The 23,260-nt window shown below is 44.8% G+C and overlaps 2 protein-coding genes across 2 annotated transcripts; both read left to right on the top strand.

Annotated features, from left to right (window-relative positions):
- Positions 1-7,371: 7,371 nt before the first annotated feature.
- Positions 7,372-9,551, top strand: LOC147101063 (interferon alpha-F-like). The gene is made up of 4 exons (XM_085966706.1): positions 7,372-7,503; positions 7,678-7,767; positions 9,056-9,295; positions 9,399-9,551. The coding sequence occupies exons 1-4, from the start codon at positions 7,372-7,374 to the stop codon at positions 9,498-9,500; spliced, it is 564 nt and encodes a 187-aa protein (XP_085822832.1). The 3' UTR covers positions 9,501-9,551.
- A 7,716-nt stretch (positions 9,552-17,267) lies between these two features.
- On the top strand, positions 17,268-20,517 carry LOC147101062 (interferon alpha-F-like). Its single transcript, XM_085966704.1, has 4 exons — positions 17,268-17,399; positions 17,574-17,663; positions 18,952-19,191; positions 19,295-20,517. Exons 1-4 carry the CDS (start codon positions 17,268-17,270, stop codon positions 19,394-19,396), a joined length of 564 nt encoding a protein of 187 aa, XP_085822830.1. The 3' UTR covers positions 19,397-20,517.
- Positions 20,518-23,260: the final 2,743 nt, after the last annotated feature.

The raw sequence follows: 23,260 nt of genomic DNA, 5'->3' as shown, positions 1-23,260 counted from the left end.
GCGCTACCATTTCCTCCTCATCTCATCAGGATTGAGTCAAGTTTATTGCTTGACACAATAAAATATTGCAGATTTTTCACAACGTGTAAAATCAAAAATGAGAAGGAACAGAAGATTTCTCAATGACATGTTTAATACAGACTGCGAACGATGAGCTATTTTAAAGACCCCGAATTAAAAATATATATATTTTATAAGTAAATGTAACGTATTGCTAATTTTACACTGTTGTCAGCTTGGCTCAGAGGTAATACTCTAAGTCAGTAGGTTGTGGGTCCAAACCCCATTCCCAAATTAACTCTTTTATTTCCATTTAATTAACTTTATGAGGCTCCTTATTCCAGTTGCTGAACTTCCAGTGACAACTCCCTGCACTGGGAATGCCCGGCCAATACTCGGCTCTGTCACTAGCTTTCATGGCACTGATTGGCTCTCAATGGTAGGGTTGCGGAACAATGACCCATGACCTGATCCCTGACCTGCACTGACCTTTACATTTCTGCTCTCCCAGCGGCCAACACTCCAACTCGTCCCGTGTATTCCTAATGTATTGATATTTATAATTGTGACGTCTTCATGTAATGAAAAGTTACAGTTTTATGCAATGTGTAAATAAGTTCAGAAAGCACTGTTAATTTATTGATATTTACTAAGATTTGGGGAATAGACATTGTTTGTCTACACTTTTTGTACTGATTGAGAACATGTTGGTGTAAATAAATTGTTTGCAATATTACATTTTTATTGGAGTAATATTTATTTCTCATTTACATCTGTCAGTTTTCCATACTCACTGTAAATGCTCTGGATTCCTCTATCTGCTGCCTGTGACTGGTACACCCTCACCGCTCGATTCTCCACTGTCTGATATTTCCTCGCCTGTCAAAACTGTGAATTCATTTTGAACCCAATTGGCTCGATATTCTAGGGGAGCGGAATGAGTGGAGAGTGGGACTGAAAATCTCTTATATGGCATTTTATCCTGCACCTTCTGAAAAGCTGTATACTTAACACTGACTGCATTCCTTTAGCTATGTATGTGAGCTTCCTGAAAAATTCAGTAGAATTATTCAAGCACAATGTGTTCTTTACAGATTCATGGTGACTGCCCCTAATGAGCCCATATTTTTCCAACTGTTCACTAATTTCATCCCATACTATGGAGTCCATATGTTTACCCACAGCTGAGGTAAGACTAAAAGGGTTATAATTTTTCCCACCCTTCAATCCTTTGCCATGATACTTGTTTTCAAAGTTGAGTGGAATGTGATGGTTTCTTCTTTCTCTCATTTACCCTATTTCTCACTTCCTTGCACTGCATATGAACTGGACCTGGTGAATTTTCTACTTCCTACATTCAGTCGCACTTTCTTTTTTTATCCTCCCTTCCCCTTTGCTCCCTTGTTACTCCCTTCATCCTTGCTTCTGTATATTTATCTCCATAGTTTTATTCTACATTCCCCTGAGTTTCCATTTTCACCTTCTTCAGTAACTGTGTCTCAGTGGTAAACACTCTTGCCTGTGAGTCAGGAGATTGTGTGGTTCAAGTCCCACTCCAATGACTCGAGCACAACATCCAGGCTGAATGAAGGAGTGCTGCACTGTCAGAGGTGCAGTCTTTCTGATGAAATGTTAAACCAAGGGCCTATTTGCTTTCTCAGGTGGATGTAAAAGATCCCATGGTGCTATTTCGAAGAAGCGCACGGGAGTTATCCCCGGTGTCCTGACCAATAATTATCCCTCAATCAACATCACTCAAAAGCGGATTATCTGGTCATTATCACATTGCTGTTTGTGGGAGCTTGCTCTGCGCAATTTGTGTGCCGAGTTTCCTACAGTACACCAGTGGCTACACTTTAAAAGTACTTCATTGGCTGTAAACACTTCGGGATGTCCGGTGGTTGTGAAAGGCGATATATAAATGCAAGTCTCTCTTTCTAACTGAGGCATGTCACAGATTAAGGATCTTTACCACTTATTCAAACTCAAGTACACTCTCAGGAAGGAAGGTTTGTGGCCTAAAATATGATTCCATCTTCCCATGATCTTTCACGGGGAGGGCACATGGGTCAGTTTATCCCCACATTTGCCCCCTTTGCATTCCCTACTATTTCATCTTCCCACTATTCATTCCTCTTTGTCCCACCCACTTACTCGCATCACAATCCCTACCTCTTTTCATTTGAACTACGTGGCTAGTTTCTGCAACCAGACTGTCAAGTTCACGTAAACAAGACCCATAATAAATATCGACATAGGAATTTATAATTGGCAACAGTAAACTGGAGTTGCCGCTCGGTTGTGCTGGTTTTTTCAGTGCAATTCACCTTAAATCGACGAAACCTGCAGAAAAAGTCACGGAATTTTAAGTGGAAATTACGCCCAGCGCAAATCGAGTTGCTGCTATTTTTTGCGCCACTTAAAAAAACATCGCGGTGGTAGCTGGCCCCGCCCACAAAACTGGCCTGGTCCCCAGGTCGAATTAATCACCATCGGGATTTTCTGCTTATTGCACTCGTTTGCTGACTTTCAAGGAGGCTCCAAAAATTGAACTGATTCTTTTTGGCACAAGGACACTAATCAGCACATATTAAAAACTTTTCAATATAATTTTGTTTTAATTTAATAAGGAGCTGACTACTGTACCCCTATATAACGAACGAATGTTTCTGTATATTATATAAAAGTAATTTTCAATTATTTAAAACCATGTTCCTCACAGGTGCTGGATTGACACTGTGATTCAAAATGTTTATTTATCGTGATAACCCCATTTTCAGCTGTATTAATCAAACTGCGCCCAGTTACCGCTCTTCAACATATCAATGAATAGTTTTAAGGCAGTTTAAAAAAAAATACATTTTCAAACGTTGCCCGATTGCGTTGGTTCATGGCAGGTTCTGCTTTGGACGATTTGCAAATGAGTTTGAGCCGAAACTCGAGAAAAAAATGCTTCTTAAAACTGCCACAGTTTTGGTAGTGGGATGGTAGCGGAGGCAAAGGAGGCAAAAATGGGGATAAATTGACCAATTTGCCCTCCTCATGAAGTCCTACAACACGGAAGCGCTACAACAAATGTGTGACAAAAAGGTGAAATCGGGAAGTCAAGTTATGCAGAAGGATTTGTGCACGAATGTAAGATTATTATATATTGTAGATTAATGTGCTGATAAGATTCCTTGCTATTTCCCTTTATGTTGTCTAACTGCTGGGGTAATATAGTAGCATGGATAGAGGATTGGTTAACGGACAGAAAACAGAGAGTAGGGATAAACAAATCTTTTTCAGGTTGGCAGGCTGTAAATATTGGTGTGCCGCAAGTGTCAGTGTTGGGGCCTCAGCTATTTACAATCTATATTAATGACCCAGATGAAGGGACCAAGTGTAATGCATCCAAGTTTGCTGATGATACAAAGCTAGGTGGGACAGTAAGCTGTGAGGAGAACACAAAGAATCTTCAAAGGGATATAGATAGACTAAGTGAGTGGGAAGTAAGGTGGCAGACAGAGTATAATGTACGGAAATGTGAGGTTATTCACTTTGGTATAAAGAATAGAAAAACAGAATATTTTTTAAATGGTGAGAAACTTTCAAGTGTTGGTGTTCAGAGAGATTTGGGTGTCCTTGGGGAAGAAACACAGAAAGCTCGCATGCAGGTACAGCAAGCAATAAGGAAGGGAAATGGCATGTTGGCCTTTATTGTAAGGGGGTCAGAGTATAAGAGTAAGGAAGTCTTGCTACAATTGTACAGGGCCTTGGTGAGACCACACCTGGAGTACTGGGCACAGTTTTGGTCTCCTTATCTAAGGAAGGATATACTTGCCTTGGAGGCGGTGCAATGAAGGTTCACTAGATTGATTCCTGGGATGAGAGGGTTGTCCTATGATGAGAGATTGTGTAGAATGGGCCTATACTCTCTGGAGTTTAGAAAAATGAGAGGTGATCAGTTGCAGCTGAGAGTGATTTTGCGACATTCCCTGTGTAACCGGGGCTATCCCGGAGATCCCAAACCTTTTCCCAGCTCCCCCTCAGCCCTCTCAGTCTGACCCGTTCTGTTTACAATCACTCCGCACTTTCGGAAATGACAAAACTCGTCACTTTCCCTGAGACACTTTCGCTTTCGGTGAAATTGACACAAGGTTCATTTCCACAGAGAAACTGACACGGACACTTTCCCGGGAGAGGGTCGAGAAAGAAACGATGAAAGAAAAGGCAGCGGGATCCCCTTCGGACTCAGAGTCGAAACGGATTAAATATTCTTTAAAAACAATGTCTGAAAATGACTCCAGAAAATAACCCGGAAACGACAACCTTAAGAAGCAGAGTCTCCGACAGGTGAATCCGAGCGGAGTCAGTCGGCATGAAGCGGTGCCCCTGGGCTGTGAGGCGGGGTCTCTGCAATGTCCACACTCCCCCAATACAGAGCCTCCCTCTACACCAGCTCAGTGCCCCGGTGATCCGAGTCCACACAACACGGAGCTGGAACCGGGCGCTGGTTGGGATCTTCTGTCGGAGATTTCCCACTCGCTGGTTCAGGAATCTCCAGCTTTTCCATTCCTTACCCCAGAAAGAAACCGCACAAATCATTGGTCTCCAGCGGCTGTGCCAAAACTCCTGCGGCCCGATTTCACTTTTCGAATGTAATGCCCCACTTTAAAGCCGGCACCATGGCAGTGAGAGCTCCCACAGTGTCGAGCCGCACACCCACATCACTCGGCAACACAGGCGGTCGCTCCCGGATCACAAGCGGCTGCATTTCCACTTCCAGAGTTTCATTCGGTGAACAAGAACCGTTTTCTGGGCTGAACTCGGATCCGATCGGTTTCCCAATTTTCAGATCGGTGCTTTACCCCGGCTCGGTCCAGCATGGCTTTGGCGAGTGTTTGGAGATGTTGGATTGTTTTGGTCTTGTTGCCCGGGACCCTGAGTCTGGGCTGTGAGAGGCTGCAGTTACAGCAAGCTCTCAACACAGAGACTCTCAGCAAACTGAATGAAATGGTGAGTTTAACCTGCATCCCGAGTCGGTTCGAAATGCGCATGGTCTGTTTGTTGTGATAACTCATGTCTGGAGAAATAGTTTGAAGTTGTATATTACTTGTGCAATTAATAGTCACTGGTCGATCAGTATTGATTTGACGGTATTAATTGTTAGCGTGACTCTCTTCTGTAACTCTTGGTATCATTCCCTGAGACTGTGTAACAGCAAAAGTTCTCTGAACCCTAGAGGGGTAATTCATCCCTGATGGGACAGAGAGAATCAGGTACAGGGGATAGGCGGAATCAGGGGCTGACTAGAGTGGGAAATCAATACTGAGGGGAGAAGAAGAATCTGATGCTGAGGGGAGAGCTGGGATCAGGCAGTGCGTGGCGAAAGAAACTATTCTGAGCGAGAGGAGAATCTGGCTCTAAGCGGAGAAAGGAAATGAGAGACTGAAGAAAGGGGTAATCTTATACTGAGGCGAGCGGGTATCAGACTCCGAGGGAGAGAAAGGAATCAAAGCCTCAGGGAGAGAGGGATTCAGACCCTAAGGCGAGGGGGAATCAAATTTGAGGACGAACTGGAATCAGATACTGAGGGGATGGGGAATGAGACACGGAGGGGCAAGAGGAATCATAAAACTGAGTGAAGAGGGGAATTCAGACACTGAGGGGGAGAGGAAATGAAAAACTGGGGAGAAGGATAATATGAAATTGAGGGGAGGTGACACAGACCCTGGGGGAGGTGGGATCAGACCCTGGGGGAGGTGGGATCAGACCCTGGGGGAGGTGGGGTCTGTCCCTGGGGGAAGGTGGGATCAGACCCTGGGGGCAGGTGGGATCAGACCCTGGGGGGAGGTGGGATCAGACCCTGGAGGGATGTGGGGTCAGACCCTGTGGGAATGTGGGGTCAGACCCTGGGGGGATGTGGGGTCAGACCTTGGGGGAGGTGGGATCAGACCCTGGGGTTGGTGGGATCAGACCCTGAGGGGAGGTGGGATCAGGCCCTGGGGAGGTGGGATCAGACCCTGGGGTTGGTGGGATCAGACCCTGGGGGAGGTGGGATCAGGCCCTGGGGAGGTGGGATTAGACCCTGGGGAGGTGGGATCAGACCCTGGGGGGAGGTGAGATCAAACCCTGGGGTTGGTGGGGTCAGACCCTGGGGGCAGGTGGGGTCTGTCCCTGGGGGGATATGGGATCAGACCCTGGGGAAGAATTGAAACCAGACACCTTGGAGAAGGGGTGCTCTAATATTGAGGAGAGAATCAGGACTGAGAGAGAATGAGAACAAGACCCTGGAAACTGAGGAAAGAGAGGGAACCAGATATCGACGAGTGAGGGGTCGAGGAATCAGACTTTGAGTGGAGGGGGAATCAGACTTTGAGTGGAGGGGGAGATGAGACCTTGTGGAGAGAGGGGGAATCAGGTACAGGGGAGAGGGGTATCAGCCCCTGAGGAGAGATGTGCCCTGATATTAAAGGGGAAATGAGAGTCTGAGGGCAGAGGGGAAGCAATACTGTGGGAAAAGGCAGAATGTGATGGTGAGGGAAGTGCGGAATCAGATCTTGAGGGTAGACAGAAATCAAACAGCGAGCGGAGAACATATGAGCTACTGAGGGGAGAGAGGGAACCAGACCCTGGTGGGAGGTGGGATCAGACTCTGAATCCGCGAATAGTGTGTGAGGGGAGAATGCGAACCAGACACTGTGGAGAGGGGAAATTATAAACTGAAGGGTGGGGATCAGAAACTGAGGGAAGAAGGACAAGGAGACACCGAGGAAAGTGGGGGAATGTGAGCTGAGAGGGGAAAGGGGTATTAGAGTCCACCATCAATCAATCTACCCGTCTGCCCCCTTAGTGCCCCCGTGATGCGAGTCCATACATGTTGGAGAAACCAATAAAGATTTTCAAAATCCATATTGATAGTATTGATACAAATGTACGGGACATTGAGCTGACGCGGGCTCGACGGGCCGAGTGGCCTGTTTCTGCGCTGTAACCATTCTCTGTTTCAATGAATCTATGGTTAGGACCTTCTCTCGGGGATTTTCCAGTCGCTGGTTCAGGAATCTCCAGCTTTTGAATTCCTTACCTCAGAAAGGAACCGCACAAACTATTGCTCTCCTGCAGCTCTTCCAACACTCCTGCAGCCCGATTTCACTTTTGGATTGTAATGGCCCACATCGCCAGTCCCTCCTCCTAAAGTGACAGCTCCCACAGTGTCCAGCCGCACACCCACACTCGACAACACAACTGGTCGCTCCGGGATCACAAGCGGCTGCATTTCGACTTCCAGAGTTTCATTCAGTGAACAAGAACCGTTTTCTGAGCTGAACTCGAATCCGCTCGGTTTCTTATCCTTCAGATCGGTGCTTTGCCTTGGCTCGGTCCAGCATGGCTTTGGCGAGTGTTTGGAGATGTTGGATTGTGTTGGTCTTGTTGCCCGGGACCCTGAGTCTGGGCTGTGAGAAGCTGCAGTTACAGCAAGTTCTCAACACAGAGACTCTGAGCAAACTGAATGAAATGGTGAGTTTAACCTGCATTCAGAGCCGGATCCGAACCATATACTCTGTGCTTGTTGTGGAAAGTTATATCAGGAGAAAATGTTTGATGTGTTTGTAATTTTACGCAATTAATAGGCAGCGATTCTCCAGTATTTCAAGGGAACTGATTGTAACACTGATTGCCTTCTCCTCTCAGGGCGGCCCCTTTCCCCGACAGTGTGTAAGAGAGAGGCTCTCGCTGAAAACCAAGTCCTTGAATCTGGTGAAACTTTCAGAGGGATTACAGGTGAGTGAACTCTATTTTATTTCACTTTATTCAAGCAAAAGTTTTATAGAAAGCATGAGTAAGATAAACACACGGATCAGAATTTTAATCAGGAAATTTAAATCCAGTGTTAGCCGCCCATTGAGGTGAAAGTGCCAGAAGAGCCATTCACTCACTCCATGTCACTCTCTCTAACTAGCTCACTCTCTCTAACTAGCTCACTCTCTCTAACTAGCTCACTCTCTAACTAGCTCACTCTCTCTAACTAGCTCACTCTCTGTAACTAGCTCACTCTCTAACTAGCTCACTCTCTCTAACTAGCTCACTCTCTGTAACTAGCTCACTCTCTCCAACTAGCTCACTCTCTGTAACTAGCTCACTCTCTGTAACTAGCTCACTCTCTAACTAGCTCACTCTCTCTAACTAGCTCACTCTCTGTAACTAGCTCACTCTCTCCAACTAGCTCACTCTCTGTAACTAGCTCACTCTCTAACTAGCTCACTCTCTCTAACTAGCTCACTCTCTGTAACTAGCTCACTCTCTCTAACTAGCTCTCTCTCTCTATCTCACCTATTATCTCACTCCCTTTAACTATCTAACTCCCTCTAATCATCTCGCACCCTCTATTCATTGAAGCCCCTCTAATCTTCCATTCTGGTTCCTAGATGATCCCACCCATCCTTTGAATATCCTTTTACTATTTCATAGAATCATAGAATGGTTACAGCACATAAGGAGGCCATTCGGCCCGTCGAGCCCGTGCCGGCTCTCTGCAAGAGCACTTCAGCCAGTCCCACTCCCCGCCCTTTCCCCGGAGCCATGCCATTTTTTTTCAGGTACTTAACCAATTCCCTTTGGAAAGCCACAATTTTTTAATGCTTCTAAAACACATTTGGGAGCCCTTTAATATCACCCACTAATCTATTCTCATACATTCTCTTTGCGTCTCATTTCCTTTTTCAGTTCGCACCTTCTGCATTCAGCTTGGTTCTCTACTGTATTATAAGCTTAACGTTTATCATAAGCCTCCTTTTGCTGTTTCATTGAAATCTCCATCTTCAGTGATCCGGGGAGAGATAGCTTTGCATGCCCTTCCTTTCCCCCTGGTGCGGATGTGTCTAGACTGCACCAAACGATTTCCTCTTTGAAGGCTTTCCATTGCAAATTTACTGTTTCACCTGCAAATCTTAGATTCCAATACACCAGTTGACTATATTCACTTGTGATTGATGCTTGTCCTTTTCCATAACTACTCGAAACCTAAAAAGGAACAGGTCCCCTCTAACGTCCTTGTGTGTATTGTGCACAGACCCAGGACAGGATCCAGATTGTCCATCAAACACTGCGTCACCTCACCAAGATCTACAGCATGAACCTGGGCTCAGTCACATGGCCCCGGGACAAGGTGGAAAACTTCCGTCTTCTCCTGGATCGGCAGCTCGAGGAGCTGGAAGAATGTGTCAGGAAACCAGGCTCAGAGTCCAGGCCGAGGAGAAACGCCTCAATTCACAAATACTTTAGGAAACTGAGAAAGTTTCTCAAACAGAAGGTGGGAAAATTGATATTTTACTGAGATTACTGACCGTTTTCGTTTACCCAATTCAAACCTGTTCATTTTCTAATGGATTTTCCTGAATATTTCTCTTTCTCAGAGATTCAGTGACTGCGCCTGGGAAATAATCCGCGCTGAAACTAGGGCCCGATTACAACAGATCCTTTTCATAACGGCACAAATCAGAAGAAGAAAAAACTGAAGACTTTCCAAAGGCATATTTCGTACAGACTGGGATCAAAGAATATTTATTTAAAAGACCGCATTTTTTTTTTAATTATATTTTAATATATTATATTGTATTGTAATATCGCGATTGGGTGCAAGGTGACTGATGGAGAACAAGGAATGTTTTGATATTGATCCGTGTTTGATCATTTATTTTAATTTATTGATAGTTATTGCTGTGACAGTTGCCTGTGATGAAATGTTAGAGCTTTGACTGGGGCGAGTCTGAGGAAAATCCTGCCTCTGTCCCTTCCTTCAGGGACTGGCAGCTGCGACAATGAAAAGTTTCATCTCAGGTTCTCTCAGTGGGACACCTTATTCCACTCGCTGCTTTCCCAGTGTCAGCTCTCTGGGCTGCCCCACCCGGCTGGCGCTACCATTTCCTCCTCATCTCATCAGGATTGAGTCAAGTTTATTGCTTGACACAATAAAATGTTGCAGATTTTTCACAACGTGTAAAGTCAAAAATGAGAAGGAACAGAAGATTTCTCAATGACATGTTTAATACAGACTGCGAACGATGAGCTATTTTAAAGACCCCGAATTAAAAATATATATATTTTATAAGTAAATGTAACGTATTGCTAATTTTACACTGTTGTCAGCTTGGCTCAGAGGTAATACTCTAAGTCAGTAGGTTGTGGGTCCAAACCCCATTCCCAAATTAACTCTTTTATTTCCATTTAATTAACTTTATGAGGCTCCTTATTCCAGTTGCTGAACTTCCAGTGACAACTCCCTGCACTGGGAATGCCCGGCCAATACTCGGCTCTGTCACTAGCTTTCATGGCACTGATTGGCTCTCAATGGTAGGGTTGCGGAACAATGACCCATGACCTGATCCCTGACCTGCACTGACCTTTACATTTCTGCTCTCCCAGCGGCCAACACTCCAACTCGTCCCGTGTATTCCTAATGTATTGATATTTATCATTGTGACGTCTTCATGTAATGAAAAGTTACAGTTTTATGCAATGTGTAAATAAGTTCAGAAAGCACTGTTAATTTATTGATATTTACTAAGATTTGGGGAATAGACATTGTTTGTCTACACTTTTTGTACTGATTGAGAACATGTTGGTGTAAATAAATTGTTTGCAATATTACATTTTTATTGGAGTAATATTTATTTCTCATTTACATCTGTCAGTTTTCCATACTCACTGTAAATGCTCTGGATTCCTCTATCTGCTGCCTGTGACTGGTACACCCTCACCGCTCGATTCTCCACTGTCTGATATTTCCTCGCCTGTCAAAACTGTGAATTCATTTTGAACCCAATTGGCTCGATATTCTAGGGGAGCGGAATGAGTGGAGAGTGGGACTGAAAATCTCTTATATGGCATTTTATCCTGCACCTTCTGAAAAGCTGTATACTTAACACTGACTGCATTCCTTTAGCTATGTATGTGAGCTTCCTGAAAAATTCAGTAGAATTATTCAAGCACAATGTGTTCTTTACAGATTCATGGTGACTGCCCCTAATGAGCCCATATTTTTCCAACTGTTCACTAATTTCATCCCATACTATGGAGTCCATATGTTTACCCACAGCTGAGGTAAGACTAAAAGGGTTATAATTTTTCCCACCCTTCAATCCTTTGCCATGATACTTGTTTTCAAAGTTGAGTGGAATGTGATGGTTTCTTCTTTCTCTCATTTACCCTATTTCTCACTTCCTTGCACTGCATATGAACTGGACCTGGTGAATTTTCTACTTCCTACATTCAGTCGCACTTTCTTTTTTTATCCTCCCTTCCCCTTTGCTCCCTTGTTACTCCCTTCATCCTTGCTTCTGTATATTTATCTCCATAGTTTTATTCTACATTCCCCTGAGTTTCCATTTTCACCTTCTTCAGTAACTGTGTCTCAGTGGTAAACACTCTTGCCTGTGAGTCAGGAGATTGTGTGGTTCAAGTCCCACTCCAATGACTCGAGCACAACATCCAGGCTGAATGAAGGAGTGCTGCACTGTCAGAGGTGCAGTCTTTCTGATGAAATGTTAAACCAAGGGCCTATTTGCTTTCTCAGGTGGATGTAAAAGATCCCATGGTGCTATTTCGAAGAAGCGCACGGGAGTTATCCCCGGTGTCCTGACCAATAATTATCCCTCAATCAACATCACTCAAAAGCGGATTATCTGGTCATTATCACATTGCTGTTTGTGGGAGCTTGCTCTGCGCAATTTGTGTGCCGAGTTTCCTACAGTACACCAGTGGCTACACTTTAAAAGTACTTCATTGGCTGTAAACACTTCGGGATGTCCGGTGGTTGTGAAAGGCGATATATAAATGCAAGTCTCTCTTTCTAACTGAGGCATGTCACAGATTAAGGATCTTTACCACTTATTCAAACTCAAGTACACTCTCAGGAAGGAAGGTTTGTGGCCTAAAATATGATTCCATCTTCCCATGATCTTTCACGGGGAGGGCACATGGGTCAGTTTATCCCCACATTTGCCCCCTTTGCATTCCCTACTATTTCATCTTCCCACTATTCATTCCTCTTTGTCCCACCCACTTACTCGCATCACAATCCCTACCTCTTTTCATTTGAACTACGTGGCTAGTTTCTGCAACCAGACTGTCAAGTTCACGTAAACAAGACCCATAATAAATATCGACATAGGAATTTATAATTGGCAACAGTAAACTGGAGTTGCCGCTCGGTTGTGCTGGTTTTTTCAGTGCAATTCACCTTAAATCGACGAAACCTGCAGAAAAAGTCACGGAATTTTAAGTGGAAATTACGCCCAGCGCAAATCGAGTTGCTGCTATTTTTTGCGCCACTTAAAAAAACATCGCGGTGGTAGCTGGCCCCGCCCACAAAACTGGCCTGGTCCCCAGGTCGAATTAATCACCATCGGGATTTTCTGCTTATTGCACTCGTTTGCTGACTTTCAAGGAGGCTCCAAAAATTGAACTGATTCTTTTTGGCACAAGGACACTAATCAGCACATATTAAAAACTTTTCAATATAATTTTGTTTTAATTTAATAAGGAGCTGACTACTGTACCCCTATATAACGAACGAATGTTTCTGTATATTATATAAAAGTAATTTTCAATTATTTAAAACCATGTTCCTCACAGGTGCTGGATTGACACTGTGATTCAAAATGTTTATTTATCGTGATAACCCCATTTTCAGCTGTATTAATCAAACTGCGCCCAGTTACCGCTCTTCAACATATCAATGAATAGTTTTAAGGCAGTTTTAAAAAAAATACATTTTCAAACGTTGCCCGATTGCGTTGGTTCATGGCAGGTTCTGCTTTGGACGATTTGCAAATGAGTTTGAGCCGAAACTCGAGAAAAAAATGCTTCTTAAAACTGCCACAGTTTTGGTAGTGGGATGGTAGCGGAGGCAAAGGAGGCAAAAATGGGGATAAATTGACCAATTTGCCCTCCTCATGAAGTCCTACAACACGGAAGCGCTACAACAAATGTGTGACAAAAAGGTGAAATCGGGAAGTCAAGTTATGCAGAAGGATTTGTGCACGAATGTAAGATTATTATATATTGTAGATTAATGTGCTGATAAGATTCCTTGCTATTTCCCTTTATGTTGTCTAACTGCTGGGGTAATATAGTAGCATGGATAGAGGATTGGTTAACGGACAGAAAACAGAGAGTAGGGATAAACAAATCTTTTTCAGGTTGGCAGGCTGTAAATATTGGTGTGCCGCAAGTGTCAGTGTTGGGGCCTCAGCTATTTACAATCTATATTAATGACCCAGATGAAGGGACCAAGTGTAATGCATCCAAGTTTGCTGATGATACAAAGCTAGGTGGGACAGTAAGCTGTGAGGAGAACACAAAGAATCTTCAAAGGGATATAGATAGACTAAGTGAGTGGGAAGTAAGGTGGCAGACAGAGTATAATGTACGGAAATGTGAGGTTATTCACTTTGGTATAAAGAATAGAAAAACAGAATATTTTTTAAATGGTGAGAAACTTTCAAGTGTTGGTGTTCAGAGAGATTTGGGTGTCCTTGGGGAAGAAACACAGAAAGCTCGCATGCAGGTACAGCAAGCAATAAGGAAGGGAAATGGCATGTTGGCCTTTATTGTAAGGGGGTCAGAGTATAAGAGTAAGGAAGTCTTGCTACAATTGTACAGGGCCTTGGTGAGACCACACCTGGAGTACTGGGCACAGTTTTGGTCTCCTTATCTAAGGAAGGATATACTTGCCTTGGAGGCGGTGCAATGAAGGTTCACTAGATTGATTCCTGGGATGAGAGGGTTGTCCTATGATGAGAGATTGTGTAGAATGGGCCTATACTCTCTGGAGTTTAGAAAAATGAGAGGTGATCAGTTGCAGCTGAGAGTGATTTTGCGACATTCCCTGTGTAACCGGGGCTATCCCGGAGATCCCAAACCTTTTCCCAGCTCCCCCTCAGCCCTCTCAGTCTGACCCGTTCTGTTTACAATCACTCCGCACTTTCGGAAATGACAAAACTCGTCACTTTCCCTGAGACACTTTCGCTTTCGGTGAAATTGACACAAGGTTCATTTCCACAGAGAAACTGACACGGACACTTTCCCGGGAGAGGGTCGAGAAAGAAACGATGAAAGAAAAGGCAGCGGGATCCCCTTCGGACTCAGAGTCGAAACGGATTAAATATTCTTTAAAAACAATGTCTGAAAATGACTCCAGAAAATAACCCGGAAACGACAACCTTAAGAAGCAGAGTCTCCGACAGGTGAATCCGAGCGGAGTCAGTCGGCATGAAGCGGTGCCCCTGGGCTGTGAGGCGGGGTCTCTGCAATGTCCACACTCCCCCAATACAGAGCCTCCCTCTACACCAGCTCAGTGCCCCGGTGATCCGAGTCCACACAACACGGAGCTGGAACCGGGCGCTGGTTGGGATCTTCTGTCGGAGATTTCCCACTCGCTGGTTCAGGAATCTCCAGCTTTTCCATTCCTTACCCCAGAAAGAAACCGCACAAATCATTGGTCTCCAGCGGCTGTGCCAAAACTCCTGCGGCCCGATTTCACTTTTCGAATGTAATGCCCCACTTTAAAGCCGGCACCATGGCAGTGAGAGCTCCCACAGTGTCGAGCCGCACACCCACATCACTCGGCAACACAGGCGGTCGCTCCCGGATCACAAGCGGCTGCATTTCCACTTCCAGAGTTTCATTCGGTGAACAAGAACCGTTTTCTGGGCTGAACTCGGATCCGATCGGTTTCCCAATTTTCAGATCGGTGCTTTACCCCGGCTCGGTCCAGCATGGCTTTGGCGAGTGTTTGGAGATGTTGGATTGTTTTGGTCTTGTTGCCCGGGACCCTGAGTCTGGGCTGTGAGAGGCTGCAGTTACAGCAAGCTCTCAACACAGAGACTCTCAGCAAACTGAATGAAATGGTGAGTTTAACCTGCATCCCGAGTCGGTTCGAAATGCGCATGGTCTGTTTGTTGTGATAACTCATGTCTGGAGAAATAGTTTGAAGTTGTATATTACTTGTGCAATTAATAGTCACTGGTCGATCAGTATTGATTTGACGGTATTAATTGTTAGCGTGACTCTCTTCTGTAACTCTTGGTATCATTCCCTGAGACTGTGTAACAGCAAAAGTTCTCTGAACCCTAGAGGGGTAATTCATCCCTGATGGGACAGAGAGAATCAGGTACAGGGGATAGGCGGAATCAGGGGCTGACTAGAGTGGGAAATCAATACTGAGGGGAGAAGAAGAATCTGATGCTGAGGGGAGAGCTGGGATCAGGCAGTGCGTGGCGAAAGAAACTATTCTGAGCGAGAGGAGAATCTGGCTCTAAGCGGAGAAAGGAAATGAGAGACTGAAGAAAGGGGTAATCTTATACTGAGGCGAGCGGGTATCAGACTCCGAGGGAGAGAAAGGAATCAAAGCCTCAGGGAGAGAGGGATTCAGACCCTAAGGCGAGGGGGAATCAAATTTGAGGACGAACTGGAATCAGATACTGAGGGGATGGGGAATGAGACACGGAGGGGCAAGAGGAATCATAAAACTGAGTGAAGAGGGGAATTCAGACACTGAGGGGGAGAGGAAATGAAAAACTGGGGAGAAGGATAATATGAAATTGAGGGGAGGTGACACAGACCCTGGGGGAGGTGGGATCAGACCCTGGGGGAGGTGGGATCAGACCCTGGGGGAGGTGGGGTCTGTCCCTGGGGGAAGGTGGGATCAGACCCTGGGGGCAGGTGGGATCAGACCCTGGGGGGAGGTGGGATCAGACCCTGGAGGGATGTGGGGTCAGACCCTGTGGGAATGTGGGGTCAGACCCTGGGGGGATGTGGGGTCAGACCTTGGGGGAGGTGGGATCAGACCCTGGGGTTGGTGGGATCAGACCCTGAGGGGAGGTGGGATCAGGCCCTGGGGAGGTGGGATCAGACCCTGGGGTTGGTGGGATCAGACCCTGGGGGAGGTGGGATCAGGCCCTGGGGAGGTGGGATTAGACCCTGGGGAGGTGGGATCAGACCCTGGGGGGAGGTGAGATCAAACCCTGGGGTTGGTGGGGTCAGACCCTGGGGGCAGGTGGGGTCTGTCCCTGGGGGGATGTGGGATCAGACCCTGGGGAAGAATTGAAACCAGACACCTTGGAGAAGGGGTGCTCTAATATTGAGGAGAGAATCAGGACTGAGAGAGAATGAGAACAAGACCCTGGAAACTGAGGAAAGAGAGGGAACCAGATATCGACGAGTGAGGGGTCGAGGAATCAGACTTTGAGTGGAGGGGGAATCAGACTTTGAGTGGAGGGGGAGATGAGACCTTGTGGAGAGAGGGGGAATCAGGTACAGGGGAGAGGGGTATCAGCCCCTGAGGAGAGATGTGCCCTGATATTAAAGGGGAAATGAGAGTCTGAGGGCAGAGGGGAAGCAATACTGTGGGAAAAGGCAGAATGTGATGGTGAGGGAAGTGCGGAATCAGATCTTGAGGGTAGACAGAAATCAAACAGCGAGCGGAGAACATATGAGCTACTGAGGGGAGAGAGGGAACCAGACCCTGGTGGGAGGTGGGATCAGACTCTGAATCCGCGAATAGTGTGTGAGGGGAGAATGCGAACCAGACACTGTGGAGAGGGGAAATTATAAACTGAAGGGTGGGGATCAGAAACTGAGGGAAGAAGGACAAGGAGACACCAAGGAAAGTGGGGGAATGTGAGCTGAGAGGGGAAAGGGGTATTAGAGTCCACCATCAATCAATCTACCCATCTGCCCCCTTAGTGCCCCCGTGATGCGAGTCCATACATGTTGGAGAAACCAATAAAGATTTTCAAAATCCATATTGATAGTATTGATACAAATGTACGGGACATTGAGCTGACGCGGGCTCGACGGGCCGAGTGGCCTGTTTCTGCGCTGTAACCATTCTCTGTTTCAATGAATCTATGGTTAGGACCTTCTCTCGGGGATTTTCCAGTCGCTGGTTCAGGAATCTCCAGCTTTTGAATTCCTTACCTCAGAAAGGAACCGCACAAACTATTGCTCTCCTGCAGCTCTTCCAACACTCCTGCAGCCCGATTTCACTTTTGGATTGTAATGGCCCACATCGCCAGTCCCTCCTCCTAAAGTGACAGCTCCCACAGTGTCCAGCCGCACACCCACACTCGACAACACAACTGGTCGCTCCGGGATCACAAGCGGCTGCATTTCGACTTCCAGAGTTTCATTCAGTGAACAAGAACCGTTTTCTGAGCTGAACTCGAATCCGCTCGGTTTCTTATCCTTCAGATCGGTGCTTTGCCTTGGCTCGGTCCAGCATGGCTTTGGCGAGTGTTTGGAGATGTTGGATTGTGTTGGTCTTGTTGCCCGGGACCCTGAGTCTGGGCTGTGAGAAGCTGCAGTTACAGCAAGTTCTCAACACAGAGACTCTGAGCAAACTGAATGAAATGGTGAGTTTAACCTGCATTCAGAGCCGGATCCGAACCATATACTCTGTGCTTGTTGTGGAAAGTTATATCAGGAGAAAATGTTTGATGTGTTTGTAATTTTACGCAATTAATAGGCAGCGATTCTCCAGTATTTCAAGGGAACTGATTGTAACACTGATTGCCTTCTCCTCTCAGGGCGGCCCCTTTCCCCGACAGTGTGTAAGAGAGAGGCTCTCGCTGAAAACCAAGTCCTTGAATCTGGTGAAACTTTCAGAGGGATTACAGGTGAGTGAACTCTATTTTATTTCACTTTATTCAAGCAAAAGTTTTATAGAAAGCATGAGTAAGATAAACACACGGATCAGAATTTTAATCAGGAAATTTAAATCCAGTGTTAGCCGCCCATTGAGGTGAAAGTGCCAGAAGAGCCATTCACTCACTCCATGTCACTCTCTCTAACTAGCTCACTCTCTCTAACTAGCTCACTCTCTCTAACTAGCTCACTCTCTAACTAGCTCACTCTCTCTAACTAGCTCACTCTCTGTAACTAGCTCACTCTCTAACTAGCTCACTCTCTCTAACTAGCTCACTCTCTGTAACTAGCTCACTCTCTCCAACTAGCTCACTCTCTGTAACTAGCTCACTCTCTGTAACTAGCTCACTCTCTAACTAGCTCACTCTCTCTAACTAGCTCACTCTCTGTAACTAGCTCACTCTCTCCAACTAGCTCACTCTCTGTAACTAGCTCACTCTCTAACTAGCTCACTCTCTCTAACTAGCTCACTCTCTGTAACTAGCTCACTCTCTCTAACTAGCTCTCTCTCTCTATCTCACCTATTATCTCACTCCCTTTAACTATCTAACTCCCTCTAATCATCTCGCACCCTCTATTCATTGAAGCCCCTCTAATCTTCCATTCTGGTTCCTAGATGATCCCACCCATCCTTTGAATATCCTTTTACTATTTCATAGAATCATAGAATGGTTACAGCACATAAGGAGGCCATTCGGCCCGTCGAGCCCGTGCCGGCTCTCTGCAAGAGCACTTCAGCCAGTCCCACTCCCCGCCCTTTCCCCGGAGCCATGCCATTTTTTTTCAGGTACTTAACCAATTCCCTTTGGAAAGCCACAATTTTTTAATGCTTCTAAAACACATTTGGGAGCCCTTTAATATCACCCACTAATCTATTCTCATACATTCTCTTTGCGTCTCATTTCCTTTTTCAGTTCGCACCTTCTGCATTCAGCTTGGTTCTCTACTGTATTATAAGCTTAACGTTTATCATAAGCCTCCTTTTGCTGTTTCATTGAAATCTCCATCTTCAGTGATCCGGGGAGAGATAGCTTTGCATGCCCTTCCTTTCCCCCTGGTGCGGATGTGTCTAGACTGCACCAAACGATTTCCTCTTTGAAGGCTTTCCATTGCAAATTTACTGTTTCACCTGCAAATCTTAGATTCCAATACACCAGTTGACTATATTCACTTGTGATTGATGCTTGTCCTTTTCCATAACTACTCGAAACCTAAAAAGGAACAGGTCCCCTCTAACGTCCTTGTGTGTATTGTGCACAGACCCAGGACAGGATCCAGATTGTCCATCAAACACTGCGTCACCTCACCAAGATCGACAGCATGAACCTGGGCTCAGTCACATGGCCCCGGGACAAGGTGGAAAACTTCCGTCTTCTCCTGGATCGGCAGCTCGAGGAGCTGGAAGAATGTGTCAGGAAACCAGGCTCAGAGTCCAGGCCGAGGAGAAACGCCTCAATTCACAAATACTTTAGGAAACTGAGAAAGTTTCTCAAACAGAAGGTGGGAAAATTGATATTTTACTGAGATTACTGACCGTTTTCGTTTACCCAATTCAAACCTGTTCATTTTCTAATGGATTTTCCTGAATATTTCTCTTTCTCAGAGATTCAGTGACTGCGCCTGGGAAATAATCCGCGCTGAAACTAGGGCCCGATTACAACAGATCCTTTTCATAACGGCACAAATCAGAAGAAGAAAAAACTGAAGACTTTCCAAAGGCATATTTCGTACAGACTGGGATCAAAGAATATTTATTTAAAAGACCGCATTTTTTTTTTTAAATTATATTTTAATATATTATATTGTATTGTAATATCGCGATTGGGTGCAAGGTGACTGATGGAGAACAAGGAATGTTTTGATATTGATCCGTGTTTGATCATTTATTTTAATTTATTGATAGTTATTGCTGTGACAGTTGCCTGTGATGAAATGTTAGAGCTTTGACTGGGGCGAGTCTGAGGAAAATCCTGCCTCTGTCCCTTCCTTCAGGGACTGGCAGCTGCGACAATGAAAAGTTTCATCTCAGGTTCTCTCAGTGGGACACCTTATTCCACTCGCTGCTTTCCCAGTGTCAGCTCTCTGGGCTGCCCCACCCGGCTGGCGCTACCATTTCCTCCTCATCTCATCAGGATTGAGTCAAGTTTATTGCTTGACACAATAAAATGTTGCAGATTTTTCACAACGTGTAAAGTCAAAAATGAGAAGGAACAGAAGATTTCTCAATGACATGTTTAATACAGACTGCGAACGATGAGCTATTTTAAAGACCCCGAATTAAAAATATATATATTTTATAAGTAAATGTAACGTATTGCTAATTTTACACTGTTGTCAGCTTGGCTCAGAGGTAATACTCTAAGTCAGTAGGTTGTGGGTCCAAACCCCATTCCCAAATTAACTCTTTTATTTCCATTTAATTAACTTTATGAGGCTCCTTATTCCAGTTGCTGAACTTCCAGTGACAACTCCCTGCACTGGGAATGCCCGGCCAATACTCGGCTCTGTCACTAGCTTTCATGGCACTGATTGGCTCTCAATGGTAGGGTTGCGGAACAATGACCCATGACCTGATCCCTGACCTGCACTGACCTTTACATTTCTGCTCTCCCAGCGGCCAACACTCCAACTCGTCCCGTGTATTCCTAATGTATTGATATTTATCATTGTGACGTCTTCATGTAATGAAAAGTTACAGTTTTATGCAATGTGTAAATAAGTTCAGAAAGCACTGTTAATTTATTGATATTTACTAAGATTTGGGGAATAGACATTGTTTGTCTACACTTTTTGTACTGATTGAGAACATGTTGGTGTAAATAAATTGTTTGCAATATTACATTTTTATTGGAGTAATATTTATTTCTCATTTACATCTGTCAGTTTTCCATACTCACTGTAAATGCTCTGGATTCCTCTATCTGCTGCCTGTGACTGGTACACCCTCACCGCTCGATTCTCCACTGTCTGATATTTCCTCGCCTGTCAAAACTGTGAATTCATTTTGAACCCAATTGGCTCGATATTCTAGGGGAGCGGAATGAGTGGAGAGTGGGACTGAAAATCTCTTATATGGCATTTTATCCTGCACCTTCTGAAAAGCTGTATACTTAACACTGACTGCATTCCTTTAGCTATGTATGTGAGCTTCCTGAAAAATTCAGTAGAATTATTCAAGCACAATGTGTTCTTTACAGATTCATGGTGACTGCCCCTAATGAGCCCATATTTTTCCAACTGTTCACTAATTTCATCCCATACTATGGAGTCCATATGTTTACCCACAGCTGAGGTAAGACTAAAAGGGTTATAATTTTTCCCACCCTTCAATCCTTTGCCATGATACTTGTTTTCAAAGTTGAGTGGAATGTGATGGTTTCTTCTTTCTCTCATTTACCCTATTTCTCACTTCCTTGCACTGCATATGAACTGGACCTGGTGAATTTTCTACTTCCTACATTCAGTCGCACTTTCTTTTTTTATCCTCCCTTCCCCTTTGCTCCCTTGTTACTCCCTTCATCCTTGCTTCTGTATATTTATCTCCATAGTTTTATTCTACATTCCCCTGAGTTTCCATTTTCACCTTCTTCAGTAACTGTGTCTCAGTGGTAAACACTCTTGCCTGTGAGTCAGGAGATTGTGTGGTTCAAGTCCCACTCCAATGACTCGAGCACAACATCCAGGCTGAATGAAGGAGTGCTGCACTGTCAGAGGTGCAGTCTTTCTGATGAAATGTTAAACCAAGGGCCTATTTGCTTTCTCAGGTGGATGTAAAAGATCCCATGGTGCTATTTCGAAGAAGCGCACGGGAGTTATCCCCGGTGTCCTGACCAATAATTATCCCTCAATCAACATCACTCAAAAGCGGATTATCTGGTCATTATCACATTGCTGTTTGTGGGAGCTTGCTCTGCGCAATTTGTGTGCCGAGTTTCCTACAGTACACCAGTGGCTACACTTTAAAAGTACTTCATTGGCTGTAAACACTTCGGGATGTCCGGTGGTTGTGAAAGGCGATATATAAATGCAAGTCTCTCTTTCTAACTGAGGCATGTCACAGATTAAGGATCTTTACCACTTATTCAAACTCAAGTACACTCTCAGGAAGGAAGGTTTGTGGCCTAAAATATGATTCCATCTTCCCATGATCTTTCACGGGGAGGGCACATGGGTCAGTTTATCCCCACATTTGCCCCCTTTGCATTCCCTACTATTTCATCTTCCCACTATTCATTCCTCTTTGTCCCACCCACTTACTCGCATCACAATCCCTACCTCTTTTCATTTGAACTACGTGGCTAGTTTCTGCAACCAGACTGTCAAGTTCACGTAAACAAGACCCATAATAAATATCGACATAGGAATTTATAATTGGCAACAGTAAACTGGAGTTGCCGCTCGGTTGTGCTGGTTTTTTCAGTGCAATTCACCTTAAATCGACGAAACCTGCAGAAAAAGTCACGGAATTTTAAGTGGAAATTACGCCCAGCGCAAATCGAGTTGCTGCTATTTTTTGCGCCACTTAAAAAAACATCGCGGTGGTAGCTGGCCCCGCCCACAAAACTGGCCTGGTCCCCAGGTCGAATTAATCACCATCGGGATTTTCTGCTTATTGCACTCGTTTGCTGACTTTCAAGGAGGCTCCAAAAATTGAACTGATTCTTTTTGGCACAAGGACACTAATCAGCACATATTAAAAACTTTTCAATATAATTTTGTTTTAATTTAATAAGGAGCTGACTACTGTACCCCTATATAACGAACGAATGTTTCTGTATATTATATAAAAGTAATTTTCAATTATTTAAAACCATGTTCCTCACAGGTGCTGGATTGACACTGTGATTCAAAATGTTTATTTATCGTGATAACCCCATTTTCAGCTGTATTAATCAAACTGCGCCCAGTTACCGCTCTTCAACATATCAATGAATAGTTTTAAGGCAGTTTTAAAAAAAATACATTTTCAAACGTTGCCCGATTGCGTTGGTTCATGGCAGGTTCTGCTTTGGACGATTTGCAAATGAGTTTGAGCCGAAACTCGAGAAAAAAATGCTTCTTAAAACTGCCACAGTTTTGGTAGTGGGATGGTAGCGGAGGCAAAGGAGGCAAAAATGGGGATAAATTGACCAATTTGCCCTCCTCATGAAGTCCTACAACACGGAAGCGCTACAACAAATGTGTGACAAAAAGGTGAAATCGGGAAGTCAAGTTATGCAGAAGGATTTGTGCACGAATGTAAGATTATTATATATTGTAGATTAATGTGCTGATAAGATTCCTTGCTATTTCCCTTTATGTTGTCTAACTGCTGGGGTAATATAGTAGCATGGATAGAGGATTGGTTAACGGACAGAAAACAGAGAGTAGGGATAAACAAATCTTTTTCAGGTTGGCAGGCTGTAAATATTGGTGTGCCGCAAGTGTCAGTGTTGGGGCCTCAGCTATTTACAATCTATATTAATGACCCAGATGAAGGGACCAAGTGTAATGCATCCAAGTTTGCTGATGATACAAAGCTAGGTGGGACAGTAAGCTGTGAGGAGAACACAAAGAATCTTCAAAGGGA

The sequence above is a fragment of the Somniosus microcephalus genome, chromosome 24 (genome assembly GCF_052327205.1).
Source record: "Somniosus microcephalus isolate GS21.2 chromosome 24, FLI_Smic_1.0, whole genome shotgun sequence".
NCBI lineage: Eukaryota > Metazoa > Chordata > Chondrichthyes > Squaliformes > Somniosidae > Somniosus > Somniosus microcephalus.
Note: the sequence above shows the minus strand (reverse complement) of the source record. Positions and strands in the feature narration are given on the sequence as shown.

What these genes read in the sequence shown, in the direction of transcription:
- LOC147101063 (XM_085966706.1), top strand. Translation starts at nt 7,372, where the DNA reads ATGGCTTTGGCGAGTGTTTGGAGATGTTGGATTGTGTTGGTCTTGTTG. An exon ending in TGAGCAAACTGAATGAAATG is followed by an intron (nt 7,504 to 7,677) that starts GTGAGTTTAACC and finishes TTCTCCTCTCAG; the next exon opens with GGCGGCCCCTTTCCCCGACA. An exon ending in AACTTTCAGAGGGATTACAG is followed by an intron (nt 7,768 to 9,055) that starts GTGAGTGAACTC and finishes TATTGTGCACAG; the next exon opens with ACCCAGGACAGGATCCAGAT.
- LOC147101062 (XM_085966704.1), top strand. Translation starts at nt 17,268, where the DNA reads ATGGCTTTGGCGAGTGTTTGGAGATGTTGGATTGTGTTGGTCTTGTTG. An exon ending in TGAGCAAACTGAATGAAATG is followed by an intron (nt 17,400 to 17,573) that starts GTGAGTTTAACC and finishes TTCTCCTCTCAG; the next exon opens with GGCGGCCCCTTTCCCCGACA. An exon ending in AACTTTCAGAGGGATTACAG is followed by an intron (nt 17,664 to 18,951) that starts GTGAGTGAACTC and finishes TATTGTGCACAG; the next exon opens with ACCCAGGACAGGATCCAGAT.